The 21,271-nt window shown below is 37.8% G+C and overlaps 1 protein-coding gene across 5 annotated transcripts in view; it reads right to left on the reverse strand.

Annotated features, from left to right (window-relative positions):
* The window catches only part of GRIA3 (glutamate ionotropic receptor AMPA type subunit 3), a 278,098-nt gene that overhangs the window by 197,405 nt on the left and 59,422 nt on the right, over positions 1–21,271 (reverse strand). For all 5 annotated transcript variants that reach the window (XR_012678877.1, XM_075184375.1, XM_075184374.1 and 2 more), the window contains exon 3: positions 1,997–2,236. Coding sequence is in view for 4 of the 5 variants with exons in the window: in XM_075184375.1 (XP_075040476.1) it covers positions 1,997–2,236 (240 nt within the window). In the remaining variant the exon portion in view is untranslated. The remainder of the gene's footprint in view (positions 1–1,996; positions 2,237–21,271) is intronic.

Consider the following 21,271-nt stretch of genomic DNA (forward strand, 5'->3'; position numbering starts at 1 on the left):
TAAGAAACTTCTTATTTAAGTCTCCTGGACAAAATCATGTTACAATGCAAGGGGTGCAAATTAGTATTCTGTTTTGTACATAAGTTAAATACTGACTGTTTTTTCACGTAGCACACAAATATCAATTTTACATTTCAGTGTACAAATAAGCTATCAAGTATTTGTGTGCTACATGAAAAAACAGTCAGTATTTAACTTATGTGCAAAACAGAATACTAATTTGCACCCTTTGCATTGTAACATGGTTTTGTCCATGAGACTTAAATAAGAAGTTTCTTAAGTTAAGATCCTTAATGAATCAGGCCCTTTGTGTCCTGGCATTATTCAGATGCTTATGTACAAAGGTTCATACCTGACTGTCAAGTTCAAAGCAAAAAAGCTTTCAAGCATGTATTGAAAAATGAAAGTATGTATGTTCTCAAGGACCAGACAAGGATAGGGAAGACTTTAGAGCATAAGGGATCAAATGTACTAGGTAAAACAATAACACTCTACCTCTAGTGCAGTTAGCTTTGTCCATGGGGCATTGGATGCTGCATGAGTGGCTGTCCTTACAAAATTGGTGTCACACAAGAGCTTTTCACGCAGCAGGAAAACAACTAGGGTAAGCCGTTTCAGAGCAGTTTCTCTGCTGACAGAGCAGTTCTTCATCAGCTGTTAATTGCTCATGTGACAGATGGAGGAAAAATAATATAGGCTTCTAAGAAGCCCTTTTTTGCCTAAGCTGTTTGTCAGATAGCCCTAAACGTTGCTTGTAGCTTTTTAACAGACGTTACAGAAGGGAATTTTGCTCAGATGGTCACCCTCTAGGCAAAACTCATTATCAATTTTATCAATAGGACAGCATCTTTAACATTGAGTGCTGGGAACGGGAGGGGGTTGGTGGTGAAGCAGAAAAAACATCCATGTGACATCACCCTTTAGATCGTTCATCTGTACAGTAAATGTGTAACTTGTACTCACTGTAATACAGGACACTTTTCTATCGTAACAGAATCTCCCAGCTTGTAATGGATACAGTTAACGAAACTAACTGTGCAAGACATAAAATGTGATTGCCTTACCTAGAGCGTATGGAAACTAAGGAAAACCTTGGGTGTGAGTGTTTGCCATATGGCCCATCAGTTCTTGGGTACCATAATATATAATATACTGTAAGCAGTATAATAAAAAAAGCCTAGGTTATCCTTTGATAGATCACCACTGTAATCTGTGATGCAAATTCAATTGGTGCTGTATAACCTTTGCAGCTATATGCTTCTCAATAAATGCATACCAGCTTGTTTTTATTTAACTTTTGACCACATAGGCCACTTTAACTGCCCCTAGTGTGGCATATCTCTATGGTTCCAACCATGTCCAATCTGTATAAATAAGTAATTGTGTTTCACCAAAAATCACGCCTCATAATCGATTTATAGTAAAAGAATGACACAACTCTGCTATCCTAGGGCTGGAAGTATATGTCTTTTCAAAAGACTAGGGGCCTGATTCATTAAGGAACTTAAATTAAGAAGTTTATTATTTAAGTCTCCGGGACAAAACCATGTTACAATGCAAAGGGTGAAAATTAGTTTTCTGTTTTACACAAAAGTTAAATATCGACTGTTTTTTTAATGTAGCACACATATATTGATAGCTTATTTGTACACTGGGATTTAAGGTTGATATGTGTGTGCTAAATGAAAAAACAGTCAGTATTTAACTTATGTGCAAAACAGAAAACTAATTTTCACCCCTTGCATTGTAACATGGTTTTGTCTCGGAGACTTAAATAAGAAACTTCTTAATTTAAGTTCCTTAATGAATCAGGCCCTAGATCTACACACATACAAGATTTAGAGAATGACACTTCAAATCATGCACAAAAATCTCTTGTTAAAGCAATCATTTTTTAAAATGAATTACCTTGTTTGAAACTTTATATTTTGTGCTGGGTGTGCTAAAGGTATAATGGCACAAAATTCATTGTAGCAATATTTGAATGGTTCCTTACCTCTTTCAGTATCATATAGGTAAACAAATTTTTGCCAGTCATATTCACTGAGCAGAGTTAGAATGGGTCCTTTAAGTGCCGGTCGCATCTGAATGACGAACTGTACATCTGCGTCTGTTGGGAAGCTTGGTGTGATAAATGATGTGTGAAGGGCACCACAAAATGATGTGAGGGTGTTCATGGACATTTGATCGTAGAATCCAAAGATGGCATAGACACCACGGGAAAACTGTGAACAAACTGCAAGAAAAGAAGATGGTAAATAAATGAGAGAAAAAGAACAAACCACAACATTTCAGTGAAATTATTGAATTCAGTATAATTCAAGGGACTCAGTTACTAAGTGCTGATATAACACGGCATAATTCCTGGTAATGAAAACATTGCTTTGTGCTTTTTTATTTTTACATAAATTAGCTTTTATCAAGTTTTCCGTTTGGCTGGAATTCAATATGAATACAAAAACGGAGTAAGGGAATGTTAATGATTTATTATCTGTTTATTCCTGCTTTTTAACCTAAAATACCTTTGGTCTTTGTCCTACTAATATATTTAGAAACGATGACATTTATTTCATTTTTAATCTGTTATCATGTAAAGTTGTATATTCCTTTTCCAGCTCACGATCCAGGTTTAGGTGACCTCCATGATTATTACATTATATGTTTAGAAATGTAAATGCTGTCTGTTATTCATATCCTTTTGGACAGCAGAGCAGTGGGAAGAAGCTTTTCATTGCCATACAATTGAAATATAAAAGCTTAGCAACCATTTATGTTCAAGGTTGTTAAAGGTAAGACAATGTATAATTCCTCTATTCACCATTCCATTTGCTATGTATAACTGTAATATAATATGACTAGGGATTATATATTTTATATTTTATTCAGACACAGTTGTACATTATATGGATAAAATATATACAATTTGCAGTATAGTAGATGTCAGCATGATCCACAAAACTCTGACAAAGGTTGACAGATCAATCTACATTTCACACAACTGTAGATGAATCCATACTGTGGGCCAACTCTTTTAGGTGTTGGTGGAGGGTCGATCCAGCAAATTCAGTGAATGTTTATCCTTATAATGATTGAATTTGATGTTTGCCCCCATTGTTCTTGTATTAGCTACAGGAAGCATTTTTATGTGAACTACTGTAAGTATGATTTTGCCATGTTTGCTTGAATGTGGCATAAAGAGAAGTTATATATGTAGCCAAAAGTTTATGTGAGCCTGAAAATTTACTATAACAACAACTTTTAGGCAAAATGTATCTTGCATTTTGCAGCTTGGTCCCATCTCATTCCTATTAGTAAAGAAGCTAGTGTGCTCTCTTGAAAATCTTTAGCTACGTCATACGATTGCTTTGAAATATGAAAATAATGGCCATCGTACCCATGGCAGTGTCATTGTTGCAATGCTGATATAAGAGAATTGGTTAATGTTTGCAATACAAGGGCGGGTCTTTGCCACTATGTCTGTGAACTTCTCAATAAATACTAAAATATTTCCGTTACAAGATATTACTAGCAATGGAGATGTCAGGAGAAATTATACCTCACTAACTAAAAATACAAATATTTGTTATAGCTATAGATTTTAATAACATGCTTTAATGTAGAGTACAGTTTCAGTAGCTTAGTGCAGTCTAATGTATTAACATGAAAAGACTAACAAAATATTTTCCCAGAAGCCCATGGGCATACTCATTAGATTTTCATGCATTGGAGGCTGAGCCTATATATCTTTAATCTGCTAGTATGTATTTTAGCAAAAAAAAAAAATGAATGTACAGCTATACCTCTTATATACAGAAATAGTTACATTTCATCTATTTGTGTTAAGTACCAGTACAAACAACAATTTCAAGTTATTACTAGTTATCCCCAAAATACTGTTTTGTTATATCTGACCTGCTGTTTGTTCACTAAGTTTTGTTTACTAAGTTTTCCTTTTCAAAAGTACAGATATGTTCGTTAGAGATTATTCCCACCATATATTTGTTGCAACAACAAGGACAAATTGTACATACACACCATATAGACAGGTGCAGCGAGTGGTTGAAGATTGAGATGTAATTGGACAGTTAATAAATCTCTCTGAGCTTGGCCTCAAGATCATTCAAGGCCATATAGACAATTTGAAACAAACACTGTTTTATCAATAACTTATCTGATAAGTTCTCTCATGGCTTTGTCCCCTTAAAACAATAACTGTAAAACATTTTCTCCTATGATTAAGGGAAGGAATGGCAAAAAAAATCCTATTAACATTGTTTAATGATGTGGGCTATAGAGACATGAAAACACACAATATAATTTGGTTGGTGACACTGAGGTGATGATTGAAGTGATGATATCAATTTTAATTTGCTAAACCAATAAAATTGTTATTTGTATAAATATCCTTGTATATAATTATGGTGTACAATAATTAATTTTCCATCTTAAATTATATTCCTTTTTTTTGCAATTTAAAACATTCAATATTAATCAATTGGAATAATGTATGGGATAACATATAATGTACCATATTTTTGTATTATATGTCATATATTACCGTATTTTTGTATTATATGTCACTAAAGTCGTATGGCTATATGAAGACATAGGTTTGCAGGTTTTCTGATCAATTGATCAAAGGAATATTTTGTCATTACCATTGAGTTGAAGGGGTCAGTGGCGCAGTGGCTTACCAAAATTATCTTTACCGCATTATTAATAAACCCAAGTTATTTGTCCAATCCTTGTCCCTTTCATTGAAAAATGTATTTCCTGAACACCGGATATCCGACCAAAAAAGAACCTGACTCGTGTCTGGAGGACAAGGTAAGGTAAGGAAGTCCCATCAGTACTCGACCACCACATAACTTTGCATTAAGCATTTGAGGAGTCTTTGAAATCTACAGTAAAGCGATGCTATTACCGGCATTACATCTACCCCCCAGAATGCTTGGGACCTTTGGGTTTTTTTGAATAAGGGTTTTCACAGTAATTTGGAGAACCATGCTTAAAATCTAAACACAAAACACCAGTGTAATTCCCTGAACTGTGCCTGGCATTGCCCTTATTAAATTGTCTAGGAGAGCTCTTTATAGTGATTTCAGGAAAAAACACTTGTGGGTCAAGTTCGAACCTTTCTGGTTTTTGGAACTTACTGGATAACTGGTTTTGAAAAAAGAGATTCTGTACATGTATATATTTTAAGGGTTGTAAAAGATTTTCTGGATAACGTAATGAAAACTAATCAGATGACCTCAAAGCTTTCTGATTGTAAGTAAATTGTTAGTGACTCATTAATAATCACTCAGCTTCATCATTATCATCGCAGTGTAAGAGTTTAGGTAGCCACAAATATGGTGCTATTACTGACACTATCAGCCAACATACCTAGTAAAACTGTGTGTGTGTGCAATGCCGTTTCATAATTTGAGTAAAGACATTGTATAATTATTGGACATACCCATAAATCAGTGGCGGATCCAGGGGCGATCACCCCCCCTACCAGGGGCTTGCTGCCGACAGCTGCACACTGTGCAGGTCCGTTTGGCAGTGACAGTATGCTGCCCGGCTGCTCTGATTGTGTTTTAAACACAATCAGAGCAGCGGGACAGCACACTTTCACTGCTGAACGGACCTGCACATACTGTGCAGCCGCCGGCAGCCTTAGAACACAGAAAGGGGGCGGGGCCTAAATCGCCCCCCCTAAAATCGCCCTGGGTAGGGCAAATGTCTGGGTCCCCCCCTGCCATAAATGCAGATGATAGCTACTGTTTAGAGATGAACAAAGTTTTCAAAAAAAAACTGTTCTGAGAAATATTCACCTTATTGCGCAGTTGGGCGCAGAATTCCATACGTTCCTTGAGCACTTTGACCTTTTTTATTGTGTCTGGAATTCCCCAATCATTTTTATTCAACCCATCCGGCTACTCAGCACAAGTACGAAAGAGCTGGTTATTGTCCAATTTGGTTACCCACATGTGTGGCCAAATGGAAATGTGATCCTATCACTTACAAAGGTCTATAGAATAAATTGAACCTTGAAAATGATGCAAAACTGATTTTAAAACTGCCTGGCAAAGTGACTATTTTTTACTAAACACATCGAGGGGTAAAATGTCTAAACGATGAAAGAAGACACGCACGGATGTTTTAAATACAATCAAAATGATTCAATCTTATAATTATTTTGAGCTTTGGACACTTTCGAAGGGTTAAGAGGTCTGTTTACTATGGCTTAACTTACAGCTTCACCAGGTTCATCTCAGGGCATGTTGCACATGTGTGACCAGGCTACCTGGTTTGCATATTCGCAGTGGAATTGAAAGCCCAAATCCATTAAGTGAATTTTTTCAAAATGATATAAAAAAATATTAAAATAATAATAGTTGGCAATTGAAAAAATTGCTTTATTTAAATAAGATTCCCATTGAATTTCTTCTGATATCGCCATCCTGTGATGGAGATAGCAGGAGAAAGACTGAGGCAGTACATCTTAAATCTTGCTAAATAGGCTTCCCCTTACTTTGCATAGGACTTTTGGTGGCGTGTACTGCTGACAATAGCACTGCTCTTTGATAAATAGGCCGTAAGACTGATAAAGCAAGTAAACATATTGTGGCTAAATTACAATATCTTGCACACAATACAGTTATTTTACAAATAATCATGTTTGCTTAACATTTTGTGATAAAAAGCTGTTTAACTTTCATTAGGTTAGGCTATACATACACTAAAATATATTCCTATTTCATATTAAAAAATAAAAGTATTTTATAGTATAGAAACTCTGAAAGCTTTTCTGGATTTGGTAATCACACCAATGATTTAAGTACATGCCCTGAGACTGGCAATAACATATCTACTATAATACCTAAAACTCATGAAAATTCTGTAACAGGTATGATATATGTTTTTGGATGTATAAAGGAATTATCACCATGACAGAGATATCACCATGTCAAATTAATGCTGTTCTTCAGAAATGCCACACTATGGTTTTTTTCTTAACTGGAAATTGCATATATTTTTATTCTTGCTGCATTAGAATTAAGTCTTTACAATGAATGGAGACTACCTTGTTTGATCATTTGTCATTGCTGAAGTTTTAAAGACAGTAATGCTTTCTTGGGTAGAATACAGAGCACGTATGGAACAATAGTTACAAAAAGCTTGAGGCATATACTTCTATGGCTCTTGAAAACAGAAAATGATGGCTATGAAATGGGCTTGCAGAATACCCCCTCAAGGATTACAGAATTGACAGAGGCTGCAGCTGCATACACACACATACAAAACTGAATAATTTTTCTTACAATATTCTACTTTGGAGTCCCTGAGGATTTCTATAAAGTCGATCATTCATGGCTAATCAGTCCAGAACAGTGACAACATAGGACTCAATTGCCCAGACTTCTAACCAGTATATTTTTTATTTATCAAATGTAGGTCTTTATAAAAGACCTACATTTAATTATAGCATTGTAAAGAAAATTAAGAATCATCAGTATAAAAACCCCATAAGCAGAAGTTTCAGAAAGGTAGAGTGTTATGAGTTTCATGGGTCATTTTGACTTTGATTGACATGGTGCTGGCTATTATCAAGTACTAAAGATTTGTGCAGAAATAATTAAAGCTTTGACAAGCACCTATCACCTTCAGAAAGTGCAGGTTGAAAGTATTTATGAGGATGCAAAGTATTAATCCACTGGTGACTAATTTGAATACTGCCTCAGAGCTTAACAAATACTACCTATTTCATCAAGGGAGTGATTAGCTAATAAGTGGAAGAGCACAAAAAGGTTAATTTTTGTTTTGAGCGCATTAAGATCAGCAACCTATTGAAAAATTTGATCCTTCACCATCCATGAAAGTAAGATATTTGAATGCAACAATTAAAATAAATAAATAAAAGGATTGGATGACTACCTCATGAAAAGTAATAGATGTTTAAGTGTTTATAGTAATTACTGATGATATTAGACATAGATATAAGGCATCCATAGCCTTAAAGCAATTTCTAGCATTAGCAAGCCAAACACAACGACAAACACTATTTTAAAAATCCCTTTAATACTAATGAATGAGTTATTATCTACTCAGAACACTCCACAGGATGCTAATTCCATTTTATTGTCCCATTTTAAGGGCAAATAAAAAAAACTTTTTTTTACTGGGAACATTAAAGAACTAATTATTTTAACTCATCTTGCCATTTACATTTTAAACCTGCAGCATTATTAATATTCTACAGCTTTCATTTGACAAGGTCCGCTGAAAAGGTCACTTGTGTAAATAAATAACACTGAGTTTCACAGCTTTGTTTAGTTATAAATCTGATAAATTAAAGATGGCAGTAAGCAATAACAAATGATCTAGTAAAATTAGAGTTCATGTGAAAACGCTTAGCAATTTGTTCTTAATTGCTCTGAACTGTACGTTCAATTTAAAACATTAACATAAACTCCTCATGATGTTTTTTTTGTTCTATAAACCCCCTAATGATTTCTGCAACAAAGTCAGGAGCAAATAATGGTGAATGGTAATTGACATTACAACTGAACAATTAAGTTTCGCTGTTTTGTCTATGCTTCCATCATTCACTGACTTGATATTTGTTGCCAGTAATATTGTGAAATATAATGACTGCTGTGTAAGTAAGATCAGCCTATAGACATTCCTTGGAGTTCCCATCCAAGCCCTTTTAATACTTCCATTTATGATACACAAACATCACAAGGTTACTAAAGCATGCTCACACTATTATATAGCAGGAAAACACCATGCAAAGCTCATGTTTTGCTCCCATCTGGTCTATTATCCTACATGGCTGTGATGATGGGTTGACTGAGTGGAGAAATGTCTCTAGCAGAGCTTCTAACTTGGCAGTTTGTCCATCCTATTTCCACAGTATTTTTTCTGCTATTTTTCTGCTCTTGGCTAATTAAGTAATGTATGAACCGCTTGTTGATTTAATTTGTTATAATTCACTTTATTATTATTCAATGCTATTAAACCACCACCCACATATATAATCACATTCTCCACACCTAACCCCTTAACAACATCTATACCACTAGCCTTTTCCACTGGCATGATCCTTAATTTGACAGAGATCAACTTGCTCCCTGCTCAACTAAAAGTATTAGTTAATGAATTAATGTTTACTTGCTATGTTGCCATGCATTGTATACGCATAATAACTTCTTATTAATGTTGGTCTGATGATGGCTTTTTATACCTGGCTTTAACTTCGGCTTATCCTAAACATGCTCCTGAATTTCTGGAACTGTGACCAACTGCTATTCTGACCACACTACATCTCTGGGATCCTAACCCTGTCAAGTGTAAAGGACTTCCTGTTGCCTGTCCTGCCTGGCCATTGAGATCATACTCTGCTTGTTTGTAAGCAATCATTAGCACCTTAGTTCACCTTAACCGTTGTTTTGGTGTATTAATACAATGTGGACAGATGAGAACCTTGACACTCTACATGTCTAAACCAAATGCTATGTGTTGGTTACATCCTTTAGAATGTAAGTTCATTTCAGCAGGACCCTATCTCTTCCTTTTTCCACCACTTTTAACTTTGCTCTCCAGCAATTCTACCCACCACCTTCTTGGGCTTTCTGCCCACTGACTCCACTCTTGCTTTTCTTTGCATCTTTTCAGTGGATCTTAATCTGTTAGCTGCACCCACACTCTTGGGCACAGGTTTCCAGCTTGTGCTGAATATTCCTCGCTCACCCTCACCCTTTCAGCCTTTCATATTAGCTGTGCATTGAGTTAAAGTGTTATTTGGTTATTGTACTGTACTGTACTACCTTGTACTGTCCTATTAAATGTATCCAGTATGGCGCTGGGGACATTTTGTGTCACCCTATAAATAAAAATGAATAATAATAATAATACTAAAAATAAAGTTACAGAGGGAGAAAAATAGGGTTATCTTTAGGTGGCATTAGTATCTTTTTGTTTTATATGGATTGTATAGACATAAAGGAACAGAAATCGAAAAACATTCAAGTTGCCATTGGGACCATCTTTGCATATATTCAACGGTTACTGCTACCTCCAAATATATTCGTTCATCTATTATGCAACCTTCAACATTTCTAAGAATACGCTATATATGTACATTATTACAGCTCTGGTATATTTATGAGAGCTATAATAAAATGTAGATGTACATGATTGTGTACACTTGTTTCTTTTTATTTGCATTTTTAGCCTTCTCTCTCACATTTGGGCTAGCCACAGCTTATTTTCTTCAATACATAACAATGTGTTACCCTTGTCTACTAAGAGTTTAATGTGTAATTCCAGATTCCATTTTGGCTTTGATTGTTTCTATACAATGTCAGTCGTACATGATTTAATTGATTTTAACCTTCCACCAAACCCCCCTCATCTCCTCCCCTCTCTCCTCCCGGCCCCCTGTTCTCTCCTTACATACTTCAACTGGCTCCCTTTGTGCCTGAGTTTTGTTTACCCTCCTTTAGGATGTAAGCTCGTTTGAGCAGGGCCCTCTTTCCTCCTGTCTCCATACCTGCTCTTCTGCTCCGTCTTTACTGCATAAGCCTGCCTGGAGTTTCTGAAGTTTTAGTATTTTTTTTGTTTATTGTTTAGTTTTGTTTCACCCTGTATTGTCTACTGTTTGTGCTGTGTACGGCGCTATTGAACTCTTGTGGCACCAAACAAATAAAGGATAATAATAATAATAATAATAATAATAATAATAATAATAATAATGTTAATAGAAAAAAAAATGTTTTTTTTATTTCAGGATTTGATTAAAATAAAAAACTTAAAAGACAAGAGTCAAATGTGTGAGATTTTAAAAGTCATATGAGTGATTGATCGTATAACTTATAGTATATGTAAATATCTGTTAGATATTATGTATAAGCCAGAAAATCAAAATATAATTCTTGTCCCTGTTGTGGCTAACTATGTCTATATTTATACAGAGTGTCTACTAACTCAAAGTTGAGGCTTTTTGGCCTTTAGTAACATTCCTCTGAAATAATTAAATAAATGTGAAAACAGTATAAAACAATGCATCGAAGTTGTAACATTTATGTAAAAATATCCTACACTTTGTGGATAGGGTGGTAGATCTATCCTGATAGAGAAAACACAATTCACTAAACAAATAGCACACAATGCAAACATTTTATATTTGTATACCTTATGGTAAATTAAAATTCTGCCATGGGATGAGTAAAGGATGATGTAAATATAATTATATGCATTATATGTCCCTTTTTCAAGATAAATAGTGCCAGATAAAGCCATTGTAATTTTAGATCGGCTTCAGCTTCAGTGCAGTTGTTGATAAGTGGTTATGGGCATTCTAAGCAAGCTAAATTGATGTTCTAAGTCTCAGTGGGGCATCCTCCATTAATCTGTTGATTCACTTATGCCTTCAATTCTCCGTGTTTTTGCCACATCTTCTCAATTGCTTTTTTTCCACAGTCCTTGTGGCTTGCTGCTGTGAAAACTCTCAAATTATTCTTCTATTTCCATGATTGTTTCTGAATTTTTTTGGGGGGGGAGATGATATAAATGTGTATGATATGCATATTATAGCTATTTACTGTTTATGTTGTCATCTCCACATTAGACAAGGCCTCAAGCAAAATGTAGAAACTCCTCTTAAAGCAAAAATTGTTATTACTGCATGCAAGTCTTGGGGCTAGATTAACTAAACTGCGGGTTTGAAAAAGTGGGGATGTTGCCTATAGCAACCAATCAGATTCTAGCTTTCATTTTGTAGAAGGTACTAAATAAATAAAAGCGAGATTCTGATTGGTTGCTATAGGCAACATCCCCACTTTTTCAAACCCGCAGCTTAGTAAATCTAGCCTTTAGAATCAGTTCAAGCTAAAATTTAGCAAAATTAAGAACAAACAGCCAGGTTTAATTTTACAATAGAGGTCATAGGAATTTGGCCTCAATCCATGACAAGTACAGTTTTGGAAGTTCCCCTTCTTTAGTTCAGACTCTTTCTTGTTGTACTCTGAGTAAGGTTTCACCCACTTGAAATCCTCACTATTACCTGAACTGACCTGCCTAAGAGGACTTAGAAGGGAGTTGAAATGACAAGACTGAAAGTAAGCACTAGAACATGACTAGAATGGATTCATGGCCAACAAGTTGCCACCTTCATTGCCCACCCATCTCAGCCAACTGAATACTTAGAATAGTTCAGTAGACAAGCTTTGATAACTATTTACTCTGCCTGTTGTTAAATGAGGCCTTCCTTCAACTGAGTTCATATAATAGTGGTGATAACAGGAATGAGGAAACCACTAAAGTTCTATACCTAAGGTGATGCTTGACACAGGTATTATTTTTTTTACTAATGTTTCTTATGGAAATCATAGCTTAATCATGAATTCCCATGATTAAGCAGTAAACAGGCGAAAAAGTACGTTGGGCAGTGTGTCACTCGTGACGTCACAGACCCAGAAGTAAGGTGCTAGTAGCGGAGACTTGGTCATACATCAATGCCCAAAATATCAATGTAGACAATATCCACTATCGTTATGAACAACACAACAAACCCTTGTTAGCTTTTAAGAGAGGATTCAATGTAAACTGAATGTTGTGTTTGTGTGTACTCACAATCTCCAGCATATTTAACAGCAGGCGCCAGGGGTTGATGGGACCTAATGCTGTGTTTCTGTATGCTCATGATTCCTGGCACACCTCAGCAGCAGCTGCTTGCAGCTAAATGGGACACAGTACAGTATAGTAGCAGATGCCTCTAGTGGCCGTGACACGCAATATCTATAATTTAGCATTTATACACTAGAAAAAGGCAAAGTCCAGAGGGACTACTCTGTGATTATGGCAAATTAAATGTCAGTTTTACATATCAATTTATGGTGTGTTTTGTAAACTAAAAATAAAACCAACACAATAACAAAGTGCAGGAGTTTCCATAGAAACATTGGCTAAGCTGAAGGATATTTGTATATCTTACTTCATACTGAAGTTATGAAAACTGGCAAATTAGGGGGTTAGTGGAATGTCCCAGATATACAATGCTAACCCATGACCAATAGATAAATAGAACTCTCTGGTAAAAATACATATTAACTAGATACTTCAATCTCCCCCATGTAAATAATTCAACCTCTATCTGTAAGAAACTTCTAAGATAAATATGCACTGGTATTTAAATTGGTGAATTGGAGATATGTGTCTATAACTAAATTGGGAATGAGATAATGTTTAACATACTGCAATTGGTGTATCCTATCTGCAACCTGATGCTAGGATATGTTTAATACTTGCCTCTAGATATCAAATATATTTTAAATCAGGGCATCTCTTTTGTAGATAACCTACATACAGTGTGCTCTTGGTGACTAATTAAATATAAGTGCTTGTGCAATTGAGGTAGAGACAAAGAAAGTGAAGGAGTGAATTGTTTTTTTAAACTGGTTCGGCTTACTCTATTTTTTTATTATAAAGAGACTCTGGTTTAAGACAAAAAAGTACATTCTAGAGTTAAATATCAAATTGCATTCCTAACATAATAAATCATATATTTCCATAACTATGAGGCTTTGATCATTGACCGCTGAAAAGACAAAATGATGCATTACTGTTCCTCATATACACGAACATTAAAGTGTCAGCATCTGCCTTAATCTGTTTTAAAATTAATTGTCCAGTCTCAGGGGAAAACACACACATTTCTAGAGTGGTGTTTTGCTTGATTGGAACAATGGAAACAAATACAAACACTGGCAATAATATTAAAATTAGATACTGTGCATTAAAAAGCTCACATTAGCAATTACCTTCTGAAAATAAACCAATCTTGACCATCTTGCCATATTATTATAATACCTTGTTGTGACAATTATGTATTATTGTTATTTTCCCTTAATATTCATGTATGACAATGTGTATATTTTATTTAACCTTTCAAAGTGTGCTTTGCTGACTGACCTAAGAGACCTGTGCAATTGACGAAGAGTCTTTTGAAATTAACCAGGCCCAGAGACAGATAAGCATGTTTGAGAAGTTTGTGTATACAGAGAATGTGGACCTGACCAGCTGGGCAGAACGAGCAAAAGTGAGAATCATGTCCTGGGAGATGCCAGACATATCTCTGGGAGAGATAGATTGAGATCTAACCTCCAAAGGAGGGGATGAAAGCTTTGTGAGAAAGGTTTAAATCAGCTGCCTTACCTAGTAAAAATTTGCATTTCTAAAAAGGAGATTTACAGTATCTAGGTTGAAGTGTGCGGTCCTTCTCAAAGTGTACTTCTCTCACACTAAGTCTTAAATCCAGTAAATTAGTCACTCAGCTTTTATTTCCAATTTTATTTTTGAAACTTATTTGTGCAACTTATGTTGTATGTTTTGTTACTAACTGTTTTGTTATTAAGCTTTGGTAACATTTTTTGGATTAAGTACATTTAATCTAGCATATTCTGTGATTCTTTGTAAACTTATGTTTTGGTGAACATAAGGACTCCATAATAAATCCTTTGTGGTGGCAGAAAAGGTGTATTCATTGTAAGTGACCAAGGTAATTCCAGTCACATACATCTGTTTCAGATTACTGTATCTGAGATAGGTTGGGCATTCGTGACACTTGTAACTTGATACAACTCTACACGTACAATACTAATCTCTTCTCTTTTATGTGCATAATATTCTGATAAATAATATATCTGCTTACATCTACTCACTTATGACACAATAGTATGTGGAACAGTTCTGAAAATATTGCTCGACCCTAATTCCGAGCGCTTACTTTATGTGTAGACTGTATAAAACAGAACATTGCACCAAAAGTCAAATTATTCTTATATATTTTTGCACATCTTTAAATGAAACCATTTTATTATAGTACATATTTAGGGTTTATTTTGAACTCAGTTTATTTCTTTTTATTTTTTTTTATATCTTTCTTATCAATATAGCCTTAAATTTGCACAAATTAGCTGAAGCTATTATCTTTTTGCTAAGTGTCAATAGTAGATACATTAAAATAAAACACTGCTTTTAATATCCATGCAATGGCGTGTGTCTTCTCTGCAGATCATTCCTAGAACATCTGCAAGTGTATAGTATTATACCAAGGGAACATAATCTGCCTCATTTCAGGGAATAAATGAGAAGCATCAAGAACACTAATGTTTCATGGAAACTGTTCTCCTCTTCCATTCTATTCTATAAAAATGGCTCTGTTTTATAATTCCTAAATTAAAGCTCTCATGTGGCATTACAGTGAAATGTTTCTTGCTTTTATTATAAATATATACTTTTATGCATGCTATAGCAATAAAGCTGAGCAACATGAATCATACACACATCACACTAACAGTGTCCTACAAGTGTCAACCTATTGATTGCTGAGGCTTCAGAATGACTATTGCTAAGGGGAAATCAAATGACTGTGAAAGTGTTCTGAATTGTGAAATGCTGACTATTTATTATCATCATCATCATCAGTTATTTATATAGCGCCACTAATTCTGCAGCATTGTACAGAGAACTCACTCACATCAGTCCCTGCCCCATTGGAGCTTACAATCTAAATTACCTAACAAACACACACAGACAGAGAGAGAGACTAAGGTCAATTTTGATAGCAGCCAATTAACCTACCAGTATGTTTTTGAAGTGTGGGAGGAAACCGGAGCACCCAGAGGAAACCCACGCAAACACAGGGAGAACACACAAACTCCACACAGATAAGGCCATGGTCAGCAATCGAACTCATGACCCCATTACTGTGAGGCAGAAGTGCTAACCACTAGGCCACTGTGCATTGCATTTCAAGGGAATTTTTAATTTTTTGTAATTTGTGTTATATTTCACTTTTTTGCATGTTTTAAGTCTAAATATGAATTATTTTTGACTAAGCAATGGTCCATCTTTCTTTAAGTCCCATGTTCTGAATCTACTGACCTAGATCTAAGGAGCTCATATGCTTCCCGAATATGTAAGAGCATTTAGAACACGCTTATGCAGTAAATATTTTACAGTAATACAATTCAGGATGAAAATATACAGTTATATAAAGAGTGCACAGCAAAATAAAATATTACTGTGCTCAGGGTCCTCTTGACCAAATTTTATACACCAAAACAGACATTTTCACATATGAACCTTGATGATAAAATACATTGTTCAGCATTAACTTGACAGCACCTGTGGTTGGAGACTGCCTGGACCTTGGAAATGCCACATTGCCTGTGGTTACTGCCTGCCCAGGTGCTAGCGATATGCCTGTGGTTACTAGTTGTCTAGTGCCAGGGGCTGGCACAGTGCCTATGCCCGCCAACTAAAATATTCCAAGTGATGAGAAAATTGATCTAAGAAGTGTCAGAGGAAAATAGAAGAGAGAAAAAAGACACAAGATTCTTGCTATTTGCAACTACAAAGAGGAAATTTCTAGTAAGAAGTGTGGCACTAGGAAGTAGCACGCGTGAAAGCATTATTAAGCAATTTTTTTTTTTTTTACCTTTTTGGGGGGGTCACCTTTTGGATTGTCAATAAGAACTATACATAAAATTTATTGTTACATTTATATATATTTATTATAAATCATAACCCTAACAGGTGCATACAATATCAGTTTCCAATCTCCATGCCACCCACCCTTATGTTGGATCTTAAAAAGGACATGCACACTTTAACAAACCAAGCACCTCAGCCACAATGTGCCACTCCTTGTGGCTGAAGTGCTTGGTTTGTTTGGCCCCCACAAAACAATTTAACAATGGGCTTAAGGCACGTAAGGTAACAGTGCTGTTAATGAACTCTACTGTGGCAAGATGTTGTCATCATCCTCAGCCTCATCCTCACCCTCATCAGTGTGTACATCATCCTCACACATTATTAAATCATCACCGCTGGAATCCACCATTACAGAAGTCTCAGTATTTTGATGTAATTGGTGGGAGATGCCCTCCTCGTGGAACTTGAAGTTCATTTTTATGAACATCATTTTTTCCACATTTTGAGGAATTAGCCTCCTACGATGATTGCTGACAGGGTTCCTGGCTGTGCTGAAAACTCTTTCTGAGTACACACTGGAGGGTGTTATTTTTTAGCATAAGTTTCTGATTTTCCCAACAGCTTGCCATGATCTCGCTTCAAATGGAGTAACATGGATGAGGTTCCTAGGTGGTTAAGGTCCCTACCTCGACTGACTGTGGCTTTATATACGCTACAAATGGCTAGAAAACTGTTGTCAGGATTTGGGTAAAAATAATTGCACACATAATAAGTGGATTTTTTGGTCTTATGTCCAGGCATGACAATGGCCTTCTTATCACGTGCCAGAACTGCTTCCACTGGTGCAGGACTTACACAAACAACATCATCCTCATCAACATCCTCATTAGTATTTGTATTTCAGCAATGATAATTAGCAATGGAGCTCTCCTCTTTGTGTGTTACCTATATAACATAGTAGAATGTGACTGCAGATTTACAGTTTTACACCAAGCCTGCCAGCCCAAGTATTTGTATTTCAGCAATGATAATTAGCAATGGAGCAATGAAGCTCTCAAAAATGTCACTGTAGATTTTCATGAACAATGCTACCCCCTCCTCTTTCTATTCTATCTAGCTTGCTGCCCAACTGCTCTACAGACTGTGCTACCCCTTCTCTGTCCCTCTGTGAAATAGCGCTAGATCGCCGTGGAGGGCGGTACTTATAGAATTCAAAACTCCTGAGATCCGACGACGTAACAATGACGTTTTGCCTCGTTTTCCATTCCTGCACTTCATCTCCTGTTGCTATATTACGACCTGATCTGTTCCCTGGGATGGAGCCTAATCCGGCAGTTCCGGCTGATAATCCTGTGGTGCCAGTTCCAGTTGCATCCTGTCCTGCGGTGCCAGTTCCAGTTGCTACCTGTCCTGCGGTGCCAGTTCCAGTTGACGCCTGTCCTGCGGTGCCAGATCCACCGGCCTCCTGTTCCGAGGTGCCAGCTCCACCGACCTCCTGTTCCGAGGTGCCAGCTCCAACGGCCTCCTTTTCCTAGGTGCCAGCTCCACCGGCCTCCTGTTCCGAGGTGCCAGCTCCACTGGCCTCCTGTTCCGAGGTGTCATCTCCACTGGCCTCCTGTTCCAAGGTACCAGCCACCACTCTAGAGACTTTGCTTGCTCCAGAAGGGGCGCTACCCTTACAGCCTGTTCCAGAAGGGCCCCTGCCCTTACAGCCTGCTTCAGAGGGGGAGCTGCCCTTACAGCCTGCTCCAGAAGGGGCACAGCCCTTACAGTGTGTTCCAGAAGGGGTGCAGCCCTTGCAGTCTGTTCCAGGGAGGGCCCTGTCCCTCCAGTCTGTTCCAGAGAGGGCCCTGTTCCTCCAATCTGCTCCAGAGACATTGCCATTCCATGCAGTTCAGCCCGAGTTACCAGTCCATGCAGTTCACTCCGGGTTATCACTTGGTGCTGTCTGCTCTGAGGCTTCTCACAGTGCAGTCTGCTCTGAGGCTTCTCACAGTGCAGTCTGCTCTGAGGCTTCTCACAGTGCAGTCTGCTCTGAGGCTTCTCTCAGTGCTGTCTGCTCTGAGGCTTCTCACAGTGCTGTCTGCTCTGAGGCTTCTCACCGTGCTGTGTGCTCTGAGGCTTCTCTCAGTGCTGTCTGCTCTGAGGCTTCTCACAGTGCTGTCTGCTCTGAGGCTTCTTACAGAGCTGTCTGCTCTGAGGCTACTCACAGTGCTGTCTGCTCTGAGGCTTCTCTCAGTGCTGTCTGCTCTGAGGCTTCTCACAGTTCTGTCTGCTCTGAGGCTTCTCACAGTGCAGTCTGCTCTGAGGCTTCTCACAGAGCTGTCTGCTCTGAGGCTTCTCACAGTGCTGTCTGCTCTGAGGCTTCTCACAGTGCTGTCTGCTCTGAGGCTTCTCACAGTGCAGTCTGCTCTGAGGCTGCTCACAGTGCTGTCCAGTCCGAGTAGTTTGCTCAGTCTGGGCTGTCCATCAGGAGTGCCCAGCTTCTCATCCCAGTGAGAGACTCCTGCTCTGCCGTCACAGTCAGGAAATTCTGCTCTGCCGTTCCAGTCGGGGACTTCTGCTCTGCCGTTCCAGTCAGGGACTTCTGCTCTGCCGTTCCAGTCGGGGACTCCTGCTCTGCTGTCCCAGTCGGGGACTCTCCAGAGACTGCTACCCAAGTTGAGGACTCCCCAGAGATTGCTAGTGAGCAAGAATGCCCAGATGCCTCTTCCAAGTCATCAGATACTTCTCCAGTCTTCTTTGACGGAGACATCAAACAGTTTATTTCGGTATTACAACTTTCCATGAAACAGTTTCAATAATCTCCAGAGTACTTTGCCAACCATTTTGACCAAGTGAGTTTTATAATCATGAGTTTTAGAGGGGAGCCATAGACTTGGGTCTTCTCCCTTCTAAATTCTGATAACCCCATTATCGATAATACCATGGACTTTGTTAACGCCGTTTGTAAGAAGTACTCTCCATCAACAGTCGAGTCTCCTGGTCATAGTTCTTCTGTTTCCATTCCGGCCTGTGTTTCAGCTCCTATGCTTATTCAGAAATCATCGATGTACGTTGCTTCCATTCGTCAACCTATATCTTCGAGAAATAAAAAGAACAATCTGGGAAAAAACCCTTTCTAGACAACAAACCTTGGTTGCCGGCTTTATGGACATAGCACCATCTTGTCATAAAATAAAAGGTTCTGTTTTGACTCTAGAATGGGACTCAGACTCTGAGACTGAACTTGATACTTCTAGAGACATGGTGGATGAACTTGACAATTCTTTCTGCGTTTTCGAAGAATTGGGCTTTGTCTGCACTCCATTGGAGAAGTGCTCAATTATGTCTCCTAGAAAATCCCGGAAGAAGAGTAAGCAGAAGAAGAGAAAAGCCTGAAAGAGACTTTGTGGAGCGTCTGGAATCCGCCCCTGTAAGGGAGGGATAATGTTATGATCTGCCTTATATCTCTGTGTGCATATTACCCTATGTTACGACTCTGCCTATTCTTTGTATGTAGCAGCAGTACCTAAAATCCACCAGAGGTGCTGCTGTTCTGTTTCTGAACTATTCACCATGCCTGTAGGAGTTAATCTCCTTGCTTGATGCCTGATTAGAACTGCACCTGTCCCACAGCTTGAAATACCTGCCTCAAGCTGTGCTCTGTGAAGTTCATCATGTATACCTGGCTGCTGCTTGTGTCTCCCTGTTCCAGTTTGGTTCTGCTGCTGCTTGTTTTCCCGATGTGACCATGGCCTGTTTACCATTGATGCTTGTTTGCTCGTGACTCCGAACTCTGCCTGGATACTGGATATTGCTTGCATTCGTGTTGCCCTGACCTTCGCTTGATTACCGGACTATGCTTGTTTGCTGGTGACCCGAACCCTGCCTGGTCTCTGGACTCAGCTATTCAGTTTGCTTACCTGGACAGACTCTTGCATCCTGGCATTTGGTAACTCCTCATTCTTATCCCTGCATTTAAACTGTATTTGCATTCACTGGAATTGGTTATTTCTGTGGACATTTTCTGCCATTCATCATACCTGTTCATAACTGTGTTTTGGAGTATACCTGTTAATCCTGCTTTCCAAAATCTGCATATTCCAACAACAGAATCCTTGTTCTATATTTTGCCTGAAAAAAGACATTTGGTTTTCATACCTCTGTTGCCACTTCCTGAATTTGCTAGAAATCATAACATGATATTGTCATGATTTGGATAATCCTCCTTACCTCTCTGAGATTACGGAGAAGTGAACCTGTGAAGATAAGCACTGTGTCCTGTGCAACCTACACCACTCCAGATCACATGACACCCAATGGGGTAGCACACTAGCACCCTATTGCAGGAGGACTGGAGGGGCCCAGTGCTACTCAAAATGTGTCTGGTACTTTCTATTGCGGGTACCCCCACCGGATCAGGCCTGATGATGAGTAGGCTGGGCTCATAGAGAATGTAGATGGTAAAACCAGATATTTCACATCCGTTTTTACTAAGCGATCTGCCCTTAACTGCATGTGGTTTGCAAACCTTCACACAATGCATGTGGTTTCAGTTATCAGCCTCCAACTGCAGGCTAGTAAATCCTGTGGTTTGGATCTGAAAATCAAATCCGATGTGTGATGATTTGTAAACCACTCAATAAACCACTGCTTAGCAAATTTACCCAATCATGGTTCGATCACTACTGCGGCCACACTAGTTTCCTTGGCCAACACTTTTTTTTATTAATATACCTGAATTATTTCAAAGAGTTGGTTATTTGGAGCAGATTTTTTTTTTTAATTACCCATGTAG

This window comes from Mixophyes fleayi, chromosome 9, assembly GCF_038048845.1.
Source record: "Mixophyes fleayi isolate aMixFle1 chromosome 9, aMixFle1.hap1, whole genome shotgun sequence".
NCBI classification, from domain to species: Eukaryota; Metazoa; Chordata; class Amphibia; order Anura; family Limnodynastidae; genus Mixophyes; species Mixophyes fleayi.